Below are 19,685 nucleotides of genomic sequence, written 5' to 3'. Positions count from 1 at the left end.
TATTACAACAATTTTTACGTGCCGTGCGGTAAAATGCTGTTAGAGGGACCAAATTTAACTCTCGTTGGAGATTGCTTATCTAAAACACACTTATGGTTATAAGCGATTTTACTGAAAGTGTTTCTATTATTAACTCAATCAAATTTTTTATAAAAATCCTAGTGCTGTTCCTTTCGTGAAGAAGCATCCACCACCTGCTTTTCCAGAAAACGCTTTAGCAATTTCAGAGGCAATTCCAAACAAAACCTTAGTTTGATCAGTTCAACAACTACAACCCAATTCCCAAAACCCAAATTGTGTTTATCCATGAGGCCCATATATTTGCCCGGCCCATATGCCTGCAACCAAATCCAATACGGCCCATATGTCTCTAACCAAATCCAATGCGCTCACTGAAAAAAAAAAAAAAAAAAAAAAATTGGCGGGCGCAAAAATTTCATTTTTCAAAAAATAGTCCGACGCTCCCTCTTCCTCACACGCTCCTCAGTCCTTAGCAAATGGACGGCAAACCAGAGGAGTCCGTACGGACGAAGATGGAGTCGCTACGGATGGCCTGCGAGAGTGAGATTCCGATCCACCAGCAGGATTTGGATGCCTTCACGGCGTCGTTTCGGGATTCCCTGGCTTCCGTCCGCGCTACCGCACAAGAGACCCTCCAGTCCCAAGGTCCAGCTTCTCATTTAACTCTTTGATATACTCGATTTGTCAAAAAGCACTTCAATTTAGGGTTTATATTTGCGTTTTTGTTGTTATTCGTGCATAAATTACGGTTCTTGAGCAGAGTTAGGATGTGTGGTTCGTGCGAAATTAGGGTTTCGGATTTAAATTTTTGTAAATCTCATTTGGCTAAAGTTTTTTTTCTTTTGAATAAGTGCAGGTAAAGTTAGGAGAGGCTAAAGCTAAATTGAGGGAAGCTGAGGATGATTTGTTTAAAGCCCTAGCAGGTATATCTCTGCATTTTGTATTTATAATTTTAATGGAAATTAGAAATTACTGGGGAAAATTTGTAGTTAAATTGCAAAGAAATTACACAAATTTTGTGAAAGCTAATCAATTAAGTTGCTGCTTATGCTATGATTAGCTGTAATCTTTTTTCTTTTAAGATATTTTGTTTCTTCATATTAATCTGTGTTAGTTTATATTTCTTATTATTCTTTGTAGTGAAGACCCGTAAAGAGGCCAAGCGAATGGCATTGATGGAGGCCATTGAAGCTAGGAAAGCTAGAATTGGAGTACTTAAGAGAACAGTGCAAGATCAAAGGGCTAAGAGGGATGAATATGCTGCAATCCTTTCTCAGCAATCTTTCGGTAATTTCCTCTTATTATTTCAGTTATGGATTATTGCTGGTTTTTGGTTATAGCTTTCTATCATTTTTATACTTATTAATAGTTAAACTTTTTCTCTTTGTTTGATTGCATTCTGGCTTTGTTAAAGGAGGGAGACTCGGTATTTCAAAGGACGTCAATATATAATTGTGATTCCAAATTTTGTTACTTTTCTTAAATTTTAGTAACGTTCAAACTTTGGCAGAATCTGAAGAAAATTGTATCCCAGACAGAAAGGATGAAATAAAAGAGGCCATCTCGTGGTATAATAGGGTTCTTGGTTTCTACATTGAAGGCGGATATGGTAATTTAAGTTATTTGATTGTGCAATATTTCTCATATACTGTTTATGGGGAATGACATACATCCGTCTGTGACTAGGTGTAAAATTCACATTCAAAAACATTAGTTTGAAGAATCCAGATCAGGAATTCTGTTTCACTGTTCGCCATGCAAATGATACTTACACCTGTAAGTATTGTCCCTCTTATTTGTAGGTTATAGTTTAATCTTGAATGTACATCTTATATTGTCTATCTCCAACTTTCTAATATTGCATTTCTTTTAATGTTTAGTGTTAGATTGTGATCCGTACTTGAACGAGACCAAAGAGATGATTCACGAATTGAACAGAACCAATGAGTTATTTAAATTTGCCAGAGATATGAGAGTGAAGTTTCAAGATGCTGCAGCTCAAGGTAGGCCTTCTCTCATGTATTTCCCTAAAATCTTCTGTGCTGGAAGGGGAACATCCTCAAATAGTGGCCCTGTATATTATTCTAAAAGCTGTATTAGTTCCTGACTCTACTGCACTTATTGATATACGGTATTGATTTTTGTGTCCATTATGGCTCAACAGGTTTACCAGCTGTTCTTCCTCAAGATTCTTCCACAATTTCTGGGTCTGCTCCAGTTTTGTCTGTCTCAACTGAGAGAAGTGAATCTCCGGCCAAGATTTATGACCACCAAGTTCAATACGGAGAAGAAAATAGACATTTCAAGAAACCAAACCATGGGAAGGGGAGTAGAGCAGCAATTCTTTCTCCTGCCTCTGCATTATCTATTCGTCGGTCACCTCGTTTAAGGGTATTTCCTTATTTTGGTTTATAGGTTTCATTTTCTCTTCTAAGTTTCTGCTTGCTATTTATTTTCATTGCTCGCAGTTCTTTAATGCTTTGCAATAATCTTTTGTTTCCTTTTTGGAAAATATAACTGGTGATGTAGAATTCCTTTGAAAACATCTATTGAAAACCATGGCAGGTCAAGAAATGAAGATGGGAGGAGACACTTGACAACGTTGAATGTTTATAATTCACAACCCAAGATGCTTAATGATGTTGATGTTTGACTTGTCAGCCAGGAAACTTGATTTCTGTGTGTAGTAGACAGAAAGAAAGAGCTTCATTGTTAAGAGTTGCAGCCCAACTTGACAGCACCACCTTGTTGCTGGGTTTGTTTCACTTGTGTACTCAGCGTCTTCCTTGAACGGAACAGCTAATCCGTAATGAATATGTAAGCCTTGTAATCCACAACCTTCTTTGCTAGAGAACGTGTGTGTTTCACTTGTATTTTCATTGTATCCTAGATTTCGGTGTATTATCATTTCATGAATTGTGTTTTTACTATGTAGTAGATGGCATGGGTTATGAGAATGTATCTTTGTTTCTCTTCTTCACAATTTGTTCGGTTGTAGTTTCACTTTCACCTTCCCTTGACACACAGGATGTCTTCTGGTATCTCATTTTTGTTGGTTTTGATCATGCAGTTTACGGTAAATTATGATATAACTACTCTGATAGTACTGATATTTTTTATCCAATTGCCAGAATTTTTTTTTTTTTTTTTTTTTTTTTTTTGCAGCCGTGACTTGAACCTTGTCCCTGCCTTGACATGAGGGATATGTCCAGGTGACAAGCAAGAATTATATACGCTAGTGGGATGTATGATTTGGTTATGGATTTCTCAAGTTCAGATTGTTTGATGTGTAAGTCCTTGGTTCAAATATTTGACTGTATATGCTGCCACAGATATACATCATTATGCTCTGAATTTATCTATCATGTTTTCGGAGAATACAAGCAGGCAAAATTGCATCTAGAAGCCGAATTTCAGATTTTGTTATGTAAATATCGATTTTCTTGTATGAAAACAGTGACAACATAGGGTATGTAAGTTCTTTCAGTTATTAATTACCTTGGAATTTATACATTCTTTTCTCTATTTGGGTGGTGGGAGGAATTTATCAGTGTCACGGCCGCACAACCAAGTGACGATTCTTTGGTTCTGGAGTCTGATCATTATGTAGTCTCCATATACTAAGCCTCTCTAACTACCTTTTGCTTATATAAATCCCCTTATATACATGGCTGAATGGCAGAGGTATGGAATACACATTTTTCTCGTTGTTCTTAAGCTGTTGGTTGAGAAAGTCGTCTATGGATTAGCAGACGACGAGTCTGCTTCCACAACTTATGAGCTTCAGATTCATCGTTTGCTAGTTTTGAGCAGGTGCTTTCGTTGCAGTCTGCAAAGTATTTCCCACTCACTCCTTCCAGCTCCGGGCTTAAAGCAACATAGCACGTTGTTGAAGCACCTTGAGATGTTGATTTTAGTAACTTGGACGCGATGAAGAACACAGAATCTGCACGTAAACAAAAAGGTTCCGAGAAGTTAGATTTCGTTCTGCAAAACTGTAAGATGTCATTCACATGTAAGCTTAGATCAAAGGAATGAATCCATGCCTGTGATAAAGCCCTTATGAGCTCTCATAATTCCCGTCTTCACAATTCCCGGATGTATGGCATTGATCGTTACTCTTGCATTTCTTGCCTGTAACGTTTAAGAAACGTCCTGGTTAGAGATTGTTATATATAACCGGCGCATTACAAAAAAAAATCTTCGAAAAATGGTAGCTACCTTCAGCTGTCTTGCCAGTTCCTTGGCATGCAATATGTTAGCCAATTTGGATTGAGCATATGCTTTTGTACCATTATAACTGCATGAACAAACACGATTAGTGCTTGTACGGATATTACTAATCACGGTTTAGTAATGGTTAATTAGGATTAAGTGTGTGATTAATTTACTTGTTAGGGTTGAGCAATTGGTTGAAGGTGAGGTCATCTCTCTTAACCCAGCTGTGGATCACAGAAGAAACGTTGATTATTCTCCCTCGGATGCCGGTCTGAGCTGCTGTTTCCACCATTTTTTCCAGCAGCTTTTCTGTCAAAAAATGGTGTCCTGCCAAATAAAAGGACTGAATGGTCATGCGCTTTCCCAAATGGGCTGTTTTTTTTATCACGGGCAAGAATGAAAAGGGGTTCTTGTAGAGAATCCAAAAACGTGCCTTGTGGTCCATTTCACACATACTCTAGGCCACATGAGCATGCCCAAGTTTTCTTGGCATCTTTTGGAAGGGAGCAAAAGTTGGTGTTATCTACACCCTCTTTTTATCTCACACATTCTTTTAAATTTATGACCATCAGATTGAATAAATTGAAGAAGGTCAAAATATAGAAATTAACAAAAGGTGTGTGAGAAGTAAAAATGGATGTGTGGATAGCACCGCTCGAAACAAAATTTGTACTCCAGCAATTGAGGCCATTGCTTGCATGTGAATACCTCTCATTCATGCCCCAAACTACGGTTTTTTTGGGTAGTTCACAGTCATTGTCCGTGTGATATTACTGATTCACATGTTTTAATATGAGTAAACAATGAAAGTTTTTTTTCCTTACAAATGCAGACTAATATCATTAAAATGTAGTATTAGTGGCAACTAAATGACATAATTAGTTGTCCGTGAACTTATAATATATGATATTAATAAATGAATACGCGTGTTATGGAAGAGGATCCCCTCCTGAGCTCAGGATGGGGATCCTCCTAACCAATTCATCCGGACCGTTCAAATTTAATCCAATGGCTTCAAACAAGGGGGCCCTCTAAAAGTTATAATAATTGCAACCATTGGATTAAATTTGACTGTCCAGATGGGTTGGTCAGGAGGATCCCCATCCTGAGCTCAGGAGAGGATCGTCTTCCGCGAGTTATAACAAGAGTAAATTTGTAACACTAGGTGGTTGTGTGATGGTCTAACATAAAAAAAAATTCATGGGTAGTGAAATAGAAGTTACCCAAGTAATTTGTAGCAAATGTCATCTCAATTTTGTCTTCAGAATATTCCAAAGCCTGAGAAAACATCCCACCATTGTTTCTGCAAATTGTGCAGATTTCATACATTAGAGCCAACCAAAAACACAAACACACATATATTCATACATATATATGCATGTATGTATGTATGTATGTGTGTGTGTGTGTGTGTGTGTGTATAAATGAAAAAAACTTACATGAGGATGTTGAGGGGAAGTCTTAGAGCTAAGAACTCAGAACAAAATCGATCAACAGAAGCAAGTGAGCTCAGGTCAATCTCCAAGATTATAACCTCAGCCTCTGGACTCTCCCTTTGAATCCCCTCCTTCACTTCCGCTGCCTTCGATAAATCTCTGGCCGGAATCACGACCCTAACTCCTCTCTTTGCCAGCACTCTTGCCGTTTCAGCTCCGATCCCTGATGTTGCTCCTGTAATTCCCAGGTAATAGAGTAATTAATTAATTAGGGTAAATAGTGCATGATTAAATGGTCCAGAAAGCAGTTGTGATATAGAGAGCAACTCTGAACCAACGGGAGAATACTATTCAAAAGAGACAAAAACCATACTTGCTAGGGCCAAAAAGAACCACTTGCAAGAAATTAATATACAACTTAAATTCCTTGCATGGAATATATGTATTCATTAAAATAGTAATTAAAATATTCTAGCGTATCAAAATTTGGTGGGATTGGATAGGAATTTAGGTATGTTTTTATATTTTTCAGGATTATTCTGATGAACTTTATGTTTCCATCCAAGAAAGCATGGATTGAAGAGTTCTTCTGTAAACGGTCCCTTCATTTTTCATATCATTATGGAGCGAAACAAATGAGATCGGGGAGAAGAAGAATTGTTTAGAGAGAGATATAAGGGGTTAAAAAAAATGAATAAGTCTTTGAATTATGTTACTGAAAATTAACAAAAACATTATAAAAAAAAATTAAAAAAAAAAAAAAAAACTTCATCATATATGCGGGATTTTGTGTCTGAAAAAAATACGACACATATCCAAATTAATGGAGCAAAATAAGGTGAGAGAGATAATAGAAATATGTATATGTATACATATATTCATGAGACTGAAAAACTAAGAGAACGCTATCGATAACAGTAAAAACCATTTTTCATGTAACTGCAGTAAAGGCCACTAAAAAACCAGACACAGAGAGAGAGAGAGAGAGAGAGAGAGAGAGAGAGAGGAGAGATTGAAAGAGAGCCTGAAAAATCTGAAATCAACCATACACTATATATATATTATATATTCATGTGTTCCAATGTTTTTCTGATCAGAAATCTCTTCGACCTTTGTTTAGTGAAAATTATCAACAAGGGATACATATAGAACATATTTGGAAAAATTGCATCCAAATTACCATGCAATTGTAAAGGATAATGAGATGCATGTGTGTGCATATTTGTAATTTGCTCATATTACTATCTATAATTCTCTTGGGTTTTATAAGAGATGGTTGGTTCTGATAAACTAACCAGTGATTATGGCAGTGAGTTGAGAAGGGACTGAGGAAGAACAATCCCGAGTGACTTGCTCAGCAGTTGATTTTGAGCCATAACCACTTGGCCCTGCAATTCCTGCCAAGTACCTTAGTGTCTCCTTCATGGGGCTCCCAAAAACAAAGAATCCTAGCTAGAAACTGCAATTCTGCAAGAAAGTGCTACTTTTGGTGGAAAATCACATATATTTATAGTGCATATATACAGAAGACGAGTATTTTTAGGGCACCGATTGGACCACCCTAGTTAGGGTGGTCTCAACCAATAAACACAATTTGTAGAATTTTCTGATACCAGTCAAATGAAAATGATTGGTTGAGGTGGGCTATGTGTTTTTGAGCATTTACAACTTTAGGGTTTAGAGGAAAAACCCTATTCAGAAAAAAAATTCACCCATTACTTTTTGTCTTTGTTTAATCTAATTATTACTGTCTGTGCCCCTCATTGAGTGGCTTCCATTTGTATATATTTTGTGATGGATAGGATGTGAGTTTGTCATTTCCAGTGGCATGACTTTCAATTTCAAGTGCATTTTATTGCTTACCATTATGTAAAATTAATCATCATCCATCCCAATTCACAAAAAGAAAAAGTATCAATATTGTAGTATATTCTCAAGTAAAATGGTGGTTGAATGTTGCCCGCACCTTTATTATCTTCTGAACTTGGATCTGCTTGGTTTGGATAGCCACGAGTAAACTTTGCGTATTAGATAATATCTTCTTATCCAATCATCTCAGAGAAATTACTGTCCTCTGATGCCGGCCAAAGCTAAAGGAAAGTAATAATAATGATGTTGTGCTTAGTTATTAGGCGCTTGATTGCTCGTTTAAGTGTAAATTAAGATTAATCAACCATGCATGTTAACTTCAGAAGTCTAATCTTACTGTGCATGAGAAACATGACAGCATTTGGCATATACCCATGTCACTGATACATCATCTATAATATTGCTGCCGTGGAATGGTTGATTAGGTTAGGTTTTTTTGTTTATTTATCACATTTAGCAGTTGATATCTCGGATAGTGATGTGGCCTCACTTGTTAGCGATGATTTTGATGTGATCTCTCTTGGTGGCAATGACTCTGTGTATGCTTCGATACAGGTTTTTTTCTTTTCTTTTTTCAAACTTCGGTTTCTATCCTATATGCTGCCCATGCATACATAGTACTCAAACTACATCCACCAAATTGAAAATTTTAGAAAGAAAAAAAAGGTGTAGATTAGAAAGCCCTACACACGTGCACACGTAGGAAATGATCTTGTAGATGATAATTACACTACATGCAATCGTTGATAATTTGAATTTTATGAGACAACAGAGAATTTACCATTTTACATGTGGACTTTTGCATATATTGGCCATAGATATGTATAAGTGGCATAGACAAAAATGCTTTGTTTGCGTGCGATATGTCCTCTCCACGTCTCTGCTTTAGTCCTTTTTGTCCCCATAGCCATTTCATTTTTCCAAACTTTTGTGTTGAGAAATAATCATGATAGACGGTGTTGGATCTTTGATGGACTAAAAGAGAGCAATGAGGTTGACTCCTCAGCAATGGAGTGTGAACTGGCTATTGCACAAGGGTCCCATTGTGTTTCCAAACTTGCATACACCTCTCATGACAGGCCACACACGAAGATGCACTTCTTTCTCACTCACTTTCTCTATTTACATCCAATACTTCATATACTTTTACAATAAAACTACTCGGACACACAAAATCGACACACTTATCAACACAATGTTCGGTAAATTTGAGCTCTATCATTATAGGTAAGATTCACTTATATTAGAAAGTATGTTAACAAATATTTTAGTTTTGTGTTTACGAATAAATCACTTACACTGCGTTAATTTTGTATTTACGAATAAATCACTTGCACTTTATGTCCAAAATTTCTTACCCTAACTTTATTTGCTTCATATTCATGACATGGTATGCTAAAAAGTGTAAACACTAAAGTCCATATATTGGACTGAAAAAGCCATTTGTTTGGGTATATATGCGCATATATACATGCACGCTTGCAGCTTGTTGGATACAAAAGGTAAAGAAGGATGAGAGAATGTGAGTGGCTTTAACTTGTTTTCGAATTCGAACTATTTTTGCATGTAGTTTTGTCGTGCGCGTGACCTATGAGAACAATGCTTTTTTTGGAGAAATTTATACTTCTATTTCTATACCATGTTATATATATCTTGCAGGAGATGAATCATCTTCTACTCTCTGCATTTAGAAGACAATCTTATAATATCTTATTAAGATAAATATTATATTGTTGTCGCTGATAAAATCATGCATTTTTACTGAAGCTACTTGATTAATTAAGTGTCCAGATCTACAGTCTAACGACAAATCCAACCACCATAGTTCATTTTTAGGGTTTATCTTAATGCTAAACCAACCCCAAATATAAACCACAAACTCAATATATGTTAGTTTCACTCGATAAATCCATGTTTAAAACTAGACTAATTCAAGATCATGATAAACTCGTTTTATTAAAACATAAATATCAAATTTTGACTAATTTTTGTTGATCACTAAACTTCCATCTTCTAATTCAATATTATAAGTTTGTAGGGTGATGTAGAATAAATGGCCAAATAGATTAAAGAGGGAATGGACTGATGAAAGACAAAGAGACAGCGGAAATTTGCAAATTTGGGGTCCGAGTTTCGAATTGAAGCCATGATACCTTTTTGGAAAAGGGAACAATATCGTGGTTCCAATTGCTGTGATATATGATGGATTTTAACCATTTGAGGCCGTTTAGGCTTCCAAAACAACATTTTAATTTCTGAAATAATAAGCAGATCTTTCGATTTCCGTCCGATTAATGTTGTTTTAATTATCAAAGTCCTTTGAGTTGTTCCTACCGTTGTAACCTTTTATTTATGTCATAGGATGCTTCAATTGTAATTATTCAAGAATTAATCAAATACAAACCCTTTAGGTTTTCTCTCAGAACCTAATGGACTCCAGATCTAATTCTTCAAGAGCTTACATTGGTAACCCTTTTGTTTACTTAGTGTTGCGTCATAGGGTCTTGTTTTATGATTTTAAATGACTCTAATCAATTAGTTGAAAATTGGGGCTTATTCTTTTCCCGATTCTTACTTATGCTAAGCACAAAATTAGTATATATAATATCTTTTATTCAAAAAAGCACAAAATTATGAAATAAACAAAGGAGAAAAATACAACTTGATATATTATTTTCTTTCTAATTTTGGAGGTGGATAAGTACCTACTTAATGTGATTCATGTGATAGATTAATTAAGAAAAGGTGGTACACTTTATACGTTAAAAAACATAGATTTAGTAGATCAAAATCTATTAAAATAAGACTATTAGTTCAATAACTTAATTCCTAATCATCTTTTGATATTGTTGGTCAACTTAGTTACTATTCCAAATAAATGGCCAACAACTCCACCAAACTAATATTGGTCAAGAAATCTATGAGAGGTTAAAACGCAATCTCCACCTAACCTAAAGAAAATGATGTTATTTTTTCAACAACCCGTAATTCACTTGAGAATGTGGTCACATTTTCTCATTGATAATTTGATAGGGAAGAAAATTGAAATGAGTCCAAAGGAACCAAAGGCCCCAAGTGTTAAAAAGATGTCTCCTCCCTCCACAAAAATTCATACCTGAATTGATGCGTTCTGTATATCTTTAAATTCCCATTGCCGACAAACCCTAATTTTTTTCCTCATATCAATCATATCAACCAACCCTTTTTGCCATCCATGAAGATTAAGGAAAAAGGTTTAATCTTGATGACTGCCACTCACAAGCCAACCATTGGATAACTAATTAAGGGACCGTCACAAGTGAGTAGTTTTCAGTGTGTTCATAACATGATCACACAACGTTATTATTTCAAGTTATAACACCTAAATTCGTTTTTTTATAAATATATTCTGAATGCGGAACAAATAAACTATATTATGAGAAATTTTATTTGAACCTACGTAACATCTTTTTACACCTAGTTTAAATTTAAATTGTTAATTGTCTATTTTATCCTATTGCATAATTAATATTAAGTACAAAATGAAATTAATAATAAAACTCAAATTTATCAATAAACCCATTAAAACCCTACCATCACTTCTTGTTTATCCTACGTTCATTCTGACTAAAACCCTAATAGGTCTTGTAGAGAAAAACAAGTTTTTTTTTATTGATGGATGGTGATTTTGAAGTTTTGAATCCTCCAACTAAGGTATGACTCAATTTATGAATATTTTGTTCGTTTGATTTCAATTTTTTTTAAGTTTAGAAGATGAGTATTTGGGTTTCAATTTTTTTCATCAATCCCGAATGGTTTGTTAAACTTTTTGCAATTGGAAAATTCTATAGGAAAAACTTCTTACCAATGTTCTTAGATTATAAACTTCCTTGCTTGTTGATAAGTATAAGAGGATGAATTGATTGATTTTGTTACTTATGCATATCAATAGAAAGAAAAAAAGGCAAATGTCTGGGTTTAGTAGCAGGAAAAAAAAAAAAAAAGTAGTCATGGAAATGCTAGTGGGAAGAGGGGGGGGGGGGTGGGGGCAAAGACGCCTCTTTTTTTTTTTAAAAAAAAAATCAATTACAGATGTTATTTATAAAGGGAATGAGTGTAAAGATAACTTAACATTTTGAAATGGGTTTGAGAGGGTAGTTTAGGTAATAAATTTGAGTTTAAAGAGAGATTAATTCTTTAATAAAAAACAATATGGGTGAAGGGAATAAGTTTGGTGTAGAAAGATGTTAAATGAGTTTAAATAAAATTTCTCCTATATTATCCATCTTTGTTAAAACACGTAAAATCATACATCATCTAACTTTTGTGTTTTCCGATACCATAAAAGTTTCTCACAAATTTATCCTCACAAGAAGAGTCAATCACGGGATAAATTGTATTATAAGCTAGATTATTAATTATGATCTCTCACCTATGCTAAAAAGCTAATTTACTAATTAATTACTATATATTCCTAATTTTTTTCCTTGGCTGGGTCAATCTATGCAAGATTTGGAGAAAAGGGAGTGTTTTTTTTTTGAAAACTGGAGAAAAGGGGGTTTGTCTTCATCTTCCATATATATGTGAACCTTATCGGACCAAAACGACGTGGGATTATTTTAAAATGGAAGCCTAGAACCAGCTAGTTAGTGTGAGGGTTTGATTGAAGACATGGACATACCTCCTTCCCACCAACATTAATTAAAAAATTAACTAAACGCATACATTAATTTGTGATTAGCACTGGTGGATCACTTGAATTAGTTGTTAATACTAGCTAGGGGGTGGTGGGAAATGAGAGATTTTTTAATGTGCTGGGAACACGGTCCTATATACCGAGTGTCATAATACAATTGTTTTGAATGTATTTCAAGTTTTTTTTTTTTGTCGAGTTTTTTCACGTTTTCAACCGATCGCATTATTACACTTGGTGTACCAAGTTGTATTTATGACACACTGAAAAATTTCTCGTAGGAAAGGAGACATGAAACAGACCAATCAAAATCCAAAGACAAGCATAATACATGTGTTTGCCATTCTTGGTGAGTGGATTATCCTATGTAGAACTTGGTTGGAGCAAATTCCAGACATATTTTCTGCAGAGAAATGATGATACTAATTGATCCATGGAGTTTAAGAATACTTTTGAGCTTGATCTTGTAGATGGCTCTTCGATAAACATCAATTAAAGTGACACCAATCGTTATCTTGAAGAGTGTTCAAATACACATCAATATACATTATATAATTTAATACGACACAGACAATCTTGAAACTCATTGTGTAATTCGAATAATTCATTTTCTTCAAATTTTCTTCCTAAAAACATTAGTGCAAAAAAAAATTGCAAATTAATTATGTTGTGAGAATGGACATTTGCTTAGGTAACTCCTCATCTTTTTTATTTCGTTGATTTTTTTGTGCGTGATTTTTTACAAGGGGTTTGAGAAAATTGAGGATTTAGCGTATGAAACCACATTATCAAGGAGAATTTAAAAAAGCGGTGTGTGCTGTGTACATTGTAATAACTTTTAAGGAAAAATTAGGTTCTCATCCTTATTTTTCCTACTCCATTGATTAAAACTTTATTCATTTTCAATTTTTGATTAAGGTCCCTATATTTTAATAAACATCATTAATTATTTCAATGATAAAATATTTTTTATTTCTAAATATATTCATTTAATGTTAGAAACGTTACATTTGTTATATTTATATCCATGGATAAATTTTTTATCATATATTTTTATTTTTAGTTTGTATCCATTTTTAATTTGGAACTTTTTTTTATTTTTTATTTTCTTTAATTTTTAATTTTTAAATTTGTACCAATTTTCTTTTCAATTTTAATTTGTACCTCTATATTAATTCCTTTTTGTGCCCATTTTTTAAAAACTCTTATTTGTATTTGTACACATATTTTTTAATTTATTTGTACCCATTTTTAATTTTGCTAAATATACCCATGCTAATTATATGTATTTATTTTATGTTTTAAAATATATCAATAGTTATTTTTTAAAATATGTTACTATTTATGTGGGTACATTATTATTTTGCTATAATTTTTGTGAAGAACAATATTACTCTAAATTTCATTTTTAAGTATTTATTATATTTAAAAATATTATTTGAATTTGTTTAAATTTCATAATTTGTGGGACATTAAACGCATAAATGCATGAGTTAAATATCTTAAATGAGGCTAAGGACCTCGATCAATATATTTAAGCAAATAAGGTTTCAGTCTAACAATTAGGTTGATTAGGGATCGAAATCAAAATGACCCTAATTTTAATAATAACTGGTGGATAGATTAGGTGATCAGAGACTTCCTCTTAAATTAAAAATCTTATGTTTCCCGAACCATGACAAGTGGCGTAAAAGAAAAAAAGGTGAGGTCCTGGATTCGATACTTTGTAAGCTGTAAATCAACTTGATCCTGACCACAAGTAGGGTGGAATTCCTAACTAGCCTCCTCTAGACAAGAAAATAATAGATAACAGTGGTTCGCCACCAATTATTCCTCTTTGAAAAAAAAAAAAAAAAACAGATTTTCGAAAATGACATAGTTATAGGTTCATCCCTTAAAGCCCAATGGATCATTTTTATAAAATGGGCTCTATTTCTTAGGCCTATCGAGAATATTAGACTAGGGCGGTCAAACTGTGGAGCCGCGCGCAGCTGATAACTGCTCTTTCCCCCCAAACCCAAAACCCCTTTGTTTCCGATCCGCTCTGCAACAAACGGCTTGTGCTTCCAGCTTCGCAGCTACAGTTCGCTTATCAAGTTCTAGGGTTTTGAAGATTTCAAATTCCATGGCTACCCATGACGTAAGCCCTCCAAAACCCTTTAGCTACTACCTCAATTTCCGCATTTAGTTCGATTTTAGGGTTTAATTGTTCTAATTCTCAGTGATTAATTCGAACGCGTTTTTGATTCGTTGAAATACAGGATGATGACTTCGGTGGCGATTCTCCCAGTCCCAGGCGCGGTATGTCTAACTTTCTTGGCAACCAAACGGCGTGGCTCTGAATGTGTGATTGAATTTTGCTTATTGATTTCTGTATCTTTGTGTTTTATCAATCTAGGTAAAAAGAGAAGCTTTGGCGATGACGACTTAGAATTTGATCCTTTCGGCTCGAAACAGGTATTGCATTTTATTCCTGCCAGGCGTCTGCTTGAAATTGCTTCTCTGACTTATAAGTGCTTTTGCTGGAAGTGCTACTATGAGAAACACATCGAAATTTTTAATAAATCTAAGTGCATTTTCTGAAAAGCACTTCCTAGTGCTTCTTCGACTCAAAAGCACCTTTGGCTTGTTCCTTCAGAAGTTATTTTAGCTGTTTTAAAAGCACTTAGATCTGGGTATCTTTATTCTTTGGCCTACTGTCTAGGTTGGACCTATATGAAACAATGGTAAAGTAAAAAAATTTCTTGGATTCACTACAGTATTGGTGTACAACAGTGTGTTTTAGCAAATAGTTTAGGTGAAGAACCAAAGTATTGAAGAATGCAGAGATGATGTTTTGGAAGTTAGGTTCAATTTGTGGAGAAAGAACTTAAATTTTTTGGGTGAGAAAAAAGACGTAGTTGTAATTCAAGTATGTTGATGCACGTCAACAGAACAGTTATAGTTGGGACGTGATGTGACATTTATTGCCCACAGTCAACAAATTTTGTAAAAGAGTAGGATATATAATGTGTATCTAAATCAAATAGTTTTTATTAAATTATACTTGTCAAACGGAAGGATGCTCCTAAGAAGCTGCCTCTGATAAACATGCTTGCCCTCTACAGATTCTTTCTTATATGAGAGTTTTCTTTGTATGTTCCCCTTTCTTCAGTTTTCGTTCAATTGAAGGAAAATAAAATGATCTTTTACAATATAGGGTAACTCTAAAGTTGAAGAGACTGCTCCTGGTGGTGCAACAGCTATGATTTTGACTCTTCGTGAGAGGTATTATGAAGTAATGTGTTATGTTCTAGTGATCAAACTTCTATAACACTGGCAATACTTATGCATTGAATTTTCTTTAGGCCTGAAATTTTAATTTTTATTGTATTTGTTTTTGCAGTCTTCAAAACTGTAAAGATACTCTTGCAACATGCCAAGTACGCATTCCTAATTTAACTCTTTCCTTCTATATGTTCCTTCATTGTCTACAGTTAGGGAAATATCAATTCTTTGATAACCAATTCCATTTAATTTGTAGTCAAATAGGTAAAATATTTGATGCTTACAGTTGTGAGATAGATTGAATGAACATAGTTTCTTCACGAGCTTGAAAATTTCATGGCACTATGCATTCGCTACAGTCATACTTGTTAGATGGTTAACAATTACTTGGCTTGGCTACAGACAGAACTTGAAGCTGCAAAATCTGAGATTCAAAAGTGGCATTCTTCATTTCAGAATGAACCCTGCTTAGCTTCTGGAACTTCTCCTGGTTAGTCCCATACTAGCCTCAGGGCATTCTACTGCTTTGCCTGTCCTTGTTTTGTTATGTCAAGAGTTAGATTATATGTTTTTGACAATAAACTTATCGTATGATCATTTTATATGCATTATCTGAATGTATTAACAAATATGGTTTCAACCTATCTTGTAGATCCTAAACTGGTCATCAATTATCTTCAGTCCCTGAAAAACTCCGAGGAGTCATTGAAAGAACAGGTTAGTGTTAAATGTTTCTTTTCATAAGTCATCGGTAATCTTGAGCTTTTTGTTCACGGGTTGTTCTTATTATCAGTTAGAGAAAGCAAAGAAAAAGGAAGCTGCGTTCATTGTCACATTTGCAAAACGGGAGCAGGAGATAGCAGAGCTCAAGGTAATATCTATCTTTTGCATGTGATGTATCATGTACCTCTCTCATGTCAGAATGTAAGAGCATGATAGCATATTTGCAATTTTTTTAAATATCTTTTGCATGTGATGTATCATGTACCTCTGTCATGTCAGAATGTAAGAGCATGATAGCATATTTGCTATTTTTGTAGGATGATTTTATTTGTAAAAAGTAAAGAGAAATTAATTCATGCGCCCTTCTCATGTCAGAATATAAGAGCTTGATAGTATATTCGCTTTTTTAGTAGGAAGATTTTATTTGTAAAAAGAGTAAGATTAATTCTCTGTGACCGTAAAGACCTAACTTATTTAAAATGCAGTCTGCAGTCCGGGAGCTTAAAGCTCAACTCAAGCCACCATCAATGCAGGTAGTTTAAAATCCTTTAGTTTTATATGATTCTAAAATTGCCTACCTTGAGCTTTTGAAATTTCAGACCAGTGGTAAAGTTATTAATTTTTGGTTTGGTTGTAAATTCTCTTTATGATTCATTTCAACCTGGTCTGCAATTCTTTGTGCTGATTAATTGTACAGGCAAGAAGATTGCTACTCGATCCAGCAATTCATGAGGAGTTTACTCGTCTAAAGGTTAATCTTTTGAAGCTGCTGATCTGCATTTCTTTTTTAAGCTTTTACTATATTTGTTCATTATAGCACACACATCCCATTTTTTCCATGTATACACAAAGAAATTACATTATAAGTCCGAGAAATAGATACTGAAGGGAGGAATCCTTGTGAGAAGAAAACAAAAAAGGTTGGGAAAAAAATTTATATGCCACTTCAGGTGGATAGCTTTTCTTTATGTTCTTTTTCGTGAATCGGCTTTACCTGCTTGTATCGATTAAAGGAAAAATTTATATATTATATGAAGGCAATTGTGAGACTCTGCAAGTATTTTCTTTTCCTAGGTTTTCCTTATATTTATAAATAACTTATCTATGTGTTTTCCTTTGGTGCTTTAATGTTAGACTTTGGTTGAGGAGAAGGAAAAAAAGGTTAAGGAGTTGAAGGAAGATATCGAAGCTCTTTCATTTACTGCGGCAAGTAAGATGGGGAAGCAGTTAATGGCTAAATGTCGGACACTCCAAGAGGAAAATGAGGAGATTGGCAATGAAGCTTCTGAGGGAAAGGTGCTGCTGTTGCACTTACAATATATTAGATGTTATTAAATGCTTTCCATGTTGTGCTACTTCTATCCACAGATATAATTAATATCTTTTGTTTTTCCTGGCAATTTTGTTTTTTTGTTCAATTTTCCTGGGGTTGAGACATTAATAGAGGATTTTGCATGGCTACATGCACATTTTATCAACTCTTCACATTTTCAATATGTTGAAATGGGATTAGGTTAGACGGTGAATGCTATCTACAATCATTGGATCATTCAAATTCTTTTGAGCACCCGAGTCCCTTTGAATAAATAATACTGATTTTGGCACAAAAGTATGTTGTTAGAACCAAAGCGAACATGGACATCTTTGATGCCTTATTATGTTGTGCTTATGAATAAACTTATCTCCTTTGGTTTTTAAACAAATGTACCTTATTCTCTTGGGATGGTCATCTGTTTGTTTATATTATACACCAACGATCTGGTTAACATGATTTTGGTATTGTTGGTGTGCAGATGCATGAATTATCTATGAAACTTGCGTTGCAAAAATCCCAAAATGCAGAACTCAGAAGTCAATTTGAAGGTCAGTGTTAAACCAATCAAAATTTTAGTTATCAACTTATCAGTATCGCTCAGATTTGTAGAATGTGTGTGCTAAATGGTACATCCAATGCCCTTGCACCCGTTGTATATCTGGGAACCATACTGCGTGACTGCGTATGTCACTATTAATTGTTCAATTGAGCATCTCTTTCCCCAAAGCTGTTATTTAAACTGTTGTTTTTTAATGTCAATGATAATTTCTTTATGCATTGTACTAAAAAAAATGTTATTACATCCTGGATTTTATATTGTCAGGTCATTCCCCATTCATTCTTTTTGTGTTTCTACGTACAGGGTTGCACCAACATATGGAGGGGCTCACAAATGATGTTGAAAGATCAAATGAAATGGTTTTCTTTCTTCTCTCGACTTTTTTCGTTTTTTGGTTTACAGAGATCGTACATCATCCTAGCTTCATAGATGCACAATTTAAACTTTTCCGTTTTGTTTCGATAATGCACCAAATTTGCTGCCATTTTATCGATCACAGTTTAAATTAAGACCACTCGTATGGATTACATCTAATCCTTTAGTTGATTACCCTTCCCTTCCTATATTATTCAGTGTAGTTTGATATTACGAGTCCTATTATTTGTTCCTCAATTCTGTGATCTTAGAGTAGTTGTCAAATTTGCAACCCTCAGTTATCCATCCATTTCGGGGGCTAGGAAGACTCACAGAGGCATTCTAGCCTCCCCCTGGCCACAAGTCTGACTTCCACACCAGCAGCGGGTTTCGAACCCGAGACCTCTAGTTTTTAGTTTTAAGAAAGCCTCGTAATCTGTCCTTTATCTAACGAATTTGGTACTTAATGAGAGTCAGAATTTAAAGCGTCTTCCATTGCAGGTGCGTATCACGCAAGAGCAGCTAGAGGAGAAAGATCGTGAAATCAAACGGTTAAAGCAGGAGCTGGAGCAGAAGAGCTTGATAGGGAAGGAGAAAGCAGATCCACCTTCTGACGCTAAGAAAGCTAGCGACGATGATGAGATGGTACCTGGAGAAGTCGACAGCTGAAGTAAGAAGAAGAAAATTGTAGGACACAATCATCGTTTATAATCCTCATTTTGTATGTACATTAACGTTCGAGTTTATTTTTCGCTCAGAACATTTTTGTTATGTAAAAGTAACTAGTGAAACTTAGGCCGCCGTAATCGAGGTTAAAGTTCTTAACGCTTAACGTGCAGTTGCATGGTTCCATATCATTCATTCATACAAAACGGAATCGTTCTTGTTTTGTTACTTAAATTGAATTCCTGCATGCCACCCCTCTCTATTGCGGGAGAATGACTCACATGAAACGATGGCGTCAAGTTAGGTTATTGCCCAAATTTATCATGCCTCGTCATGAAAAACATTAAAATGGTTTAATCTACTGCTACATTGGCTTCTTGTTTTTAGCATGGAACGATACTTTTACGATAACAAGTCTTCTCACGTGTGACGATATTTTAGCAAAATACGTGAATATATATGAATAACAAGAACGCATGTCGTCCTTAATATTTTCACATATTGACCAACCAACTTTAATACCACATAAAAAAATTTGAACTGTCATTGTAAAATTAATTCGCAATATAAACATAAACATGCGGA

The 19,685-nt window shown here is 34.7% G+C and overlaps 3 protein-coding genes across 3 annotated transcripts; 2 read left to right on the top strand and 1 right to left on the bottom strand.

Annotated features, from left to right (window-relative positions):
* The first annotated feature begins 411 nt into the window (after nt 1-411).
* LOC103952982 (kinetochore protein SPC25 homolog) lies at nt 412-2,997 on the top strand. The gene is made up of 8 exons (XM_048589969.1): nt 412-667; nt 880-944; nt 1,162-1,308; nt 1,532-1,630; nt 1,708-1,797; nt 1,902-2,024; nt 2,186-2,412; nt 2,587-2,997. The coding sequence occupies exons 1-8, from the start codon at nt 498-500 to the stop codon at nt 2,596-2,598; spliced, it is 933 nt and encodes a 310-aa protein (XP_048445926.1). The 5' UTR covers nt 412-497; the 3' UTR covers nt 2,599-2,997.
* Nucleotides 2,998-3,421: 424 nt separating this feature from the next.
* LOC125479863 (short-chain dehydrogenase TIC 32 B, chloroplastic-like) lies at nt 3,422-7,225 on the bottom strand. The gene is made up of 7 exons (XM_048589968.1): nt 6,971-7,225; nt 5,679-5,910; nt 5,463-5,542; nt 4,413-4,566; nt 4,243-4,321; nt 4,068-4,155; nt 3,422-3,967 (listed from the first exon to the last, which is right to left on the bottom strand). The coding sequence occupies exons 1-7, from the start codon at nt 7,098-7,100 to the stop codon at nt 3,735-3,737; spliced, it is 996 nt and encodes a 331-aa protein (XP_048445925.1). The 5' UTR covers nt 7,101-7,225; the 3' UTR covers nt 3,422-3,734.
* Nucleotides 7,226-14,198: 6,973 nt separating this feature from the next.
* On the top strand, nt 14,199-19,328 carry LOC103931134 (FKBP12-interacting protein of 37 kDa). Its single transcript, XM_048589020.1, has 14 exons — nt 14,199-14,356; nt 14,478-14,517; nt 14,615-14,673; nt 15,416-15,483; nt 15,602-15,638; nt 15,886-15,973; nt 16,136-16,200; nt 16,277-16,354; nt 16,692-16,739; nt 16,904-16,957; nt 17,341-17,502; nt 18,000-18,069; nt 18,384-18,439; nt 18,936-19,328. The coding sequence occupies exons 1-14, from the start codon at nt 14,342-14,344 to the stop codon at nt 19,101-19,103; spliced, it is 1,008 nt and encodes a 335-aa protein (XP_048444977.1). The 5' UTR covers nt 14,199-14,341; the 3' UTR covers nt 19,104-19,328.
* Nucleotides 19,329-19,685: the final 357 nt, after the last annotated feature.

Source organism: the organism of the source record quoted next, unplaced genomic scaffold (assembly GCF_019419815.1).
Source record: "Pyrus x bretschneideri cultivar Hongxiangsu unplaced genomic scaffold, Pyrus_bretschneideri_v1 Contig3, whole genome shotgun sequence".
Taxonomy (NCBI): Eukaryota; Viridiplantae; Streptophyta; class Magnoliopsida; order Rosales; family Rosaceae; genus Pyrus; species Pyrus x bretschneideri.
The sequence above is the reverse complement of the archived record's forward strand: the minus strand, read 5'-3'. Positions and strand labels throughout refer to the sequence as shown.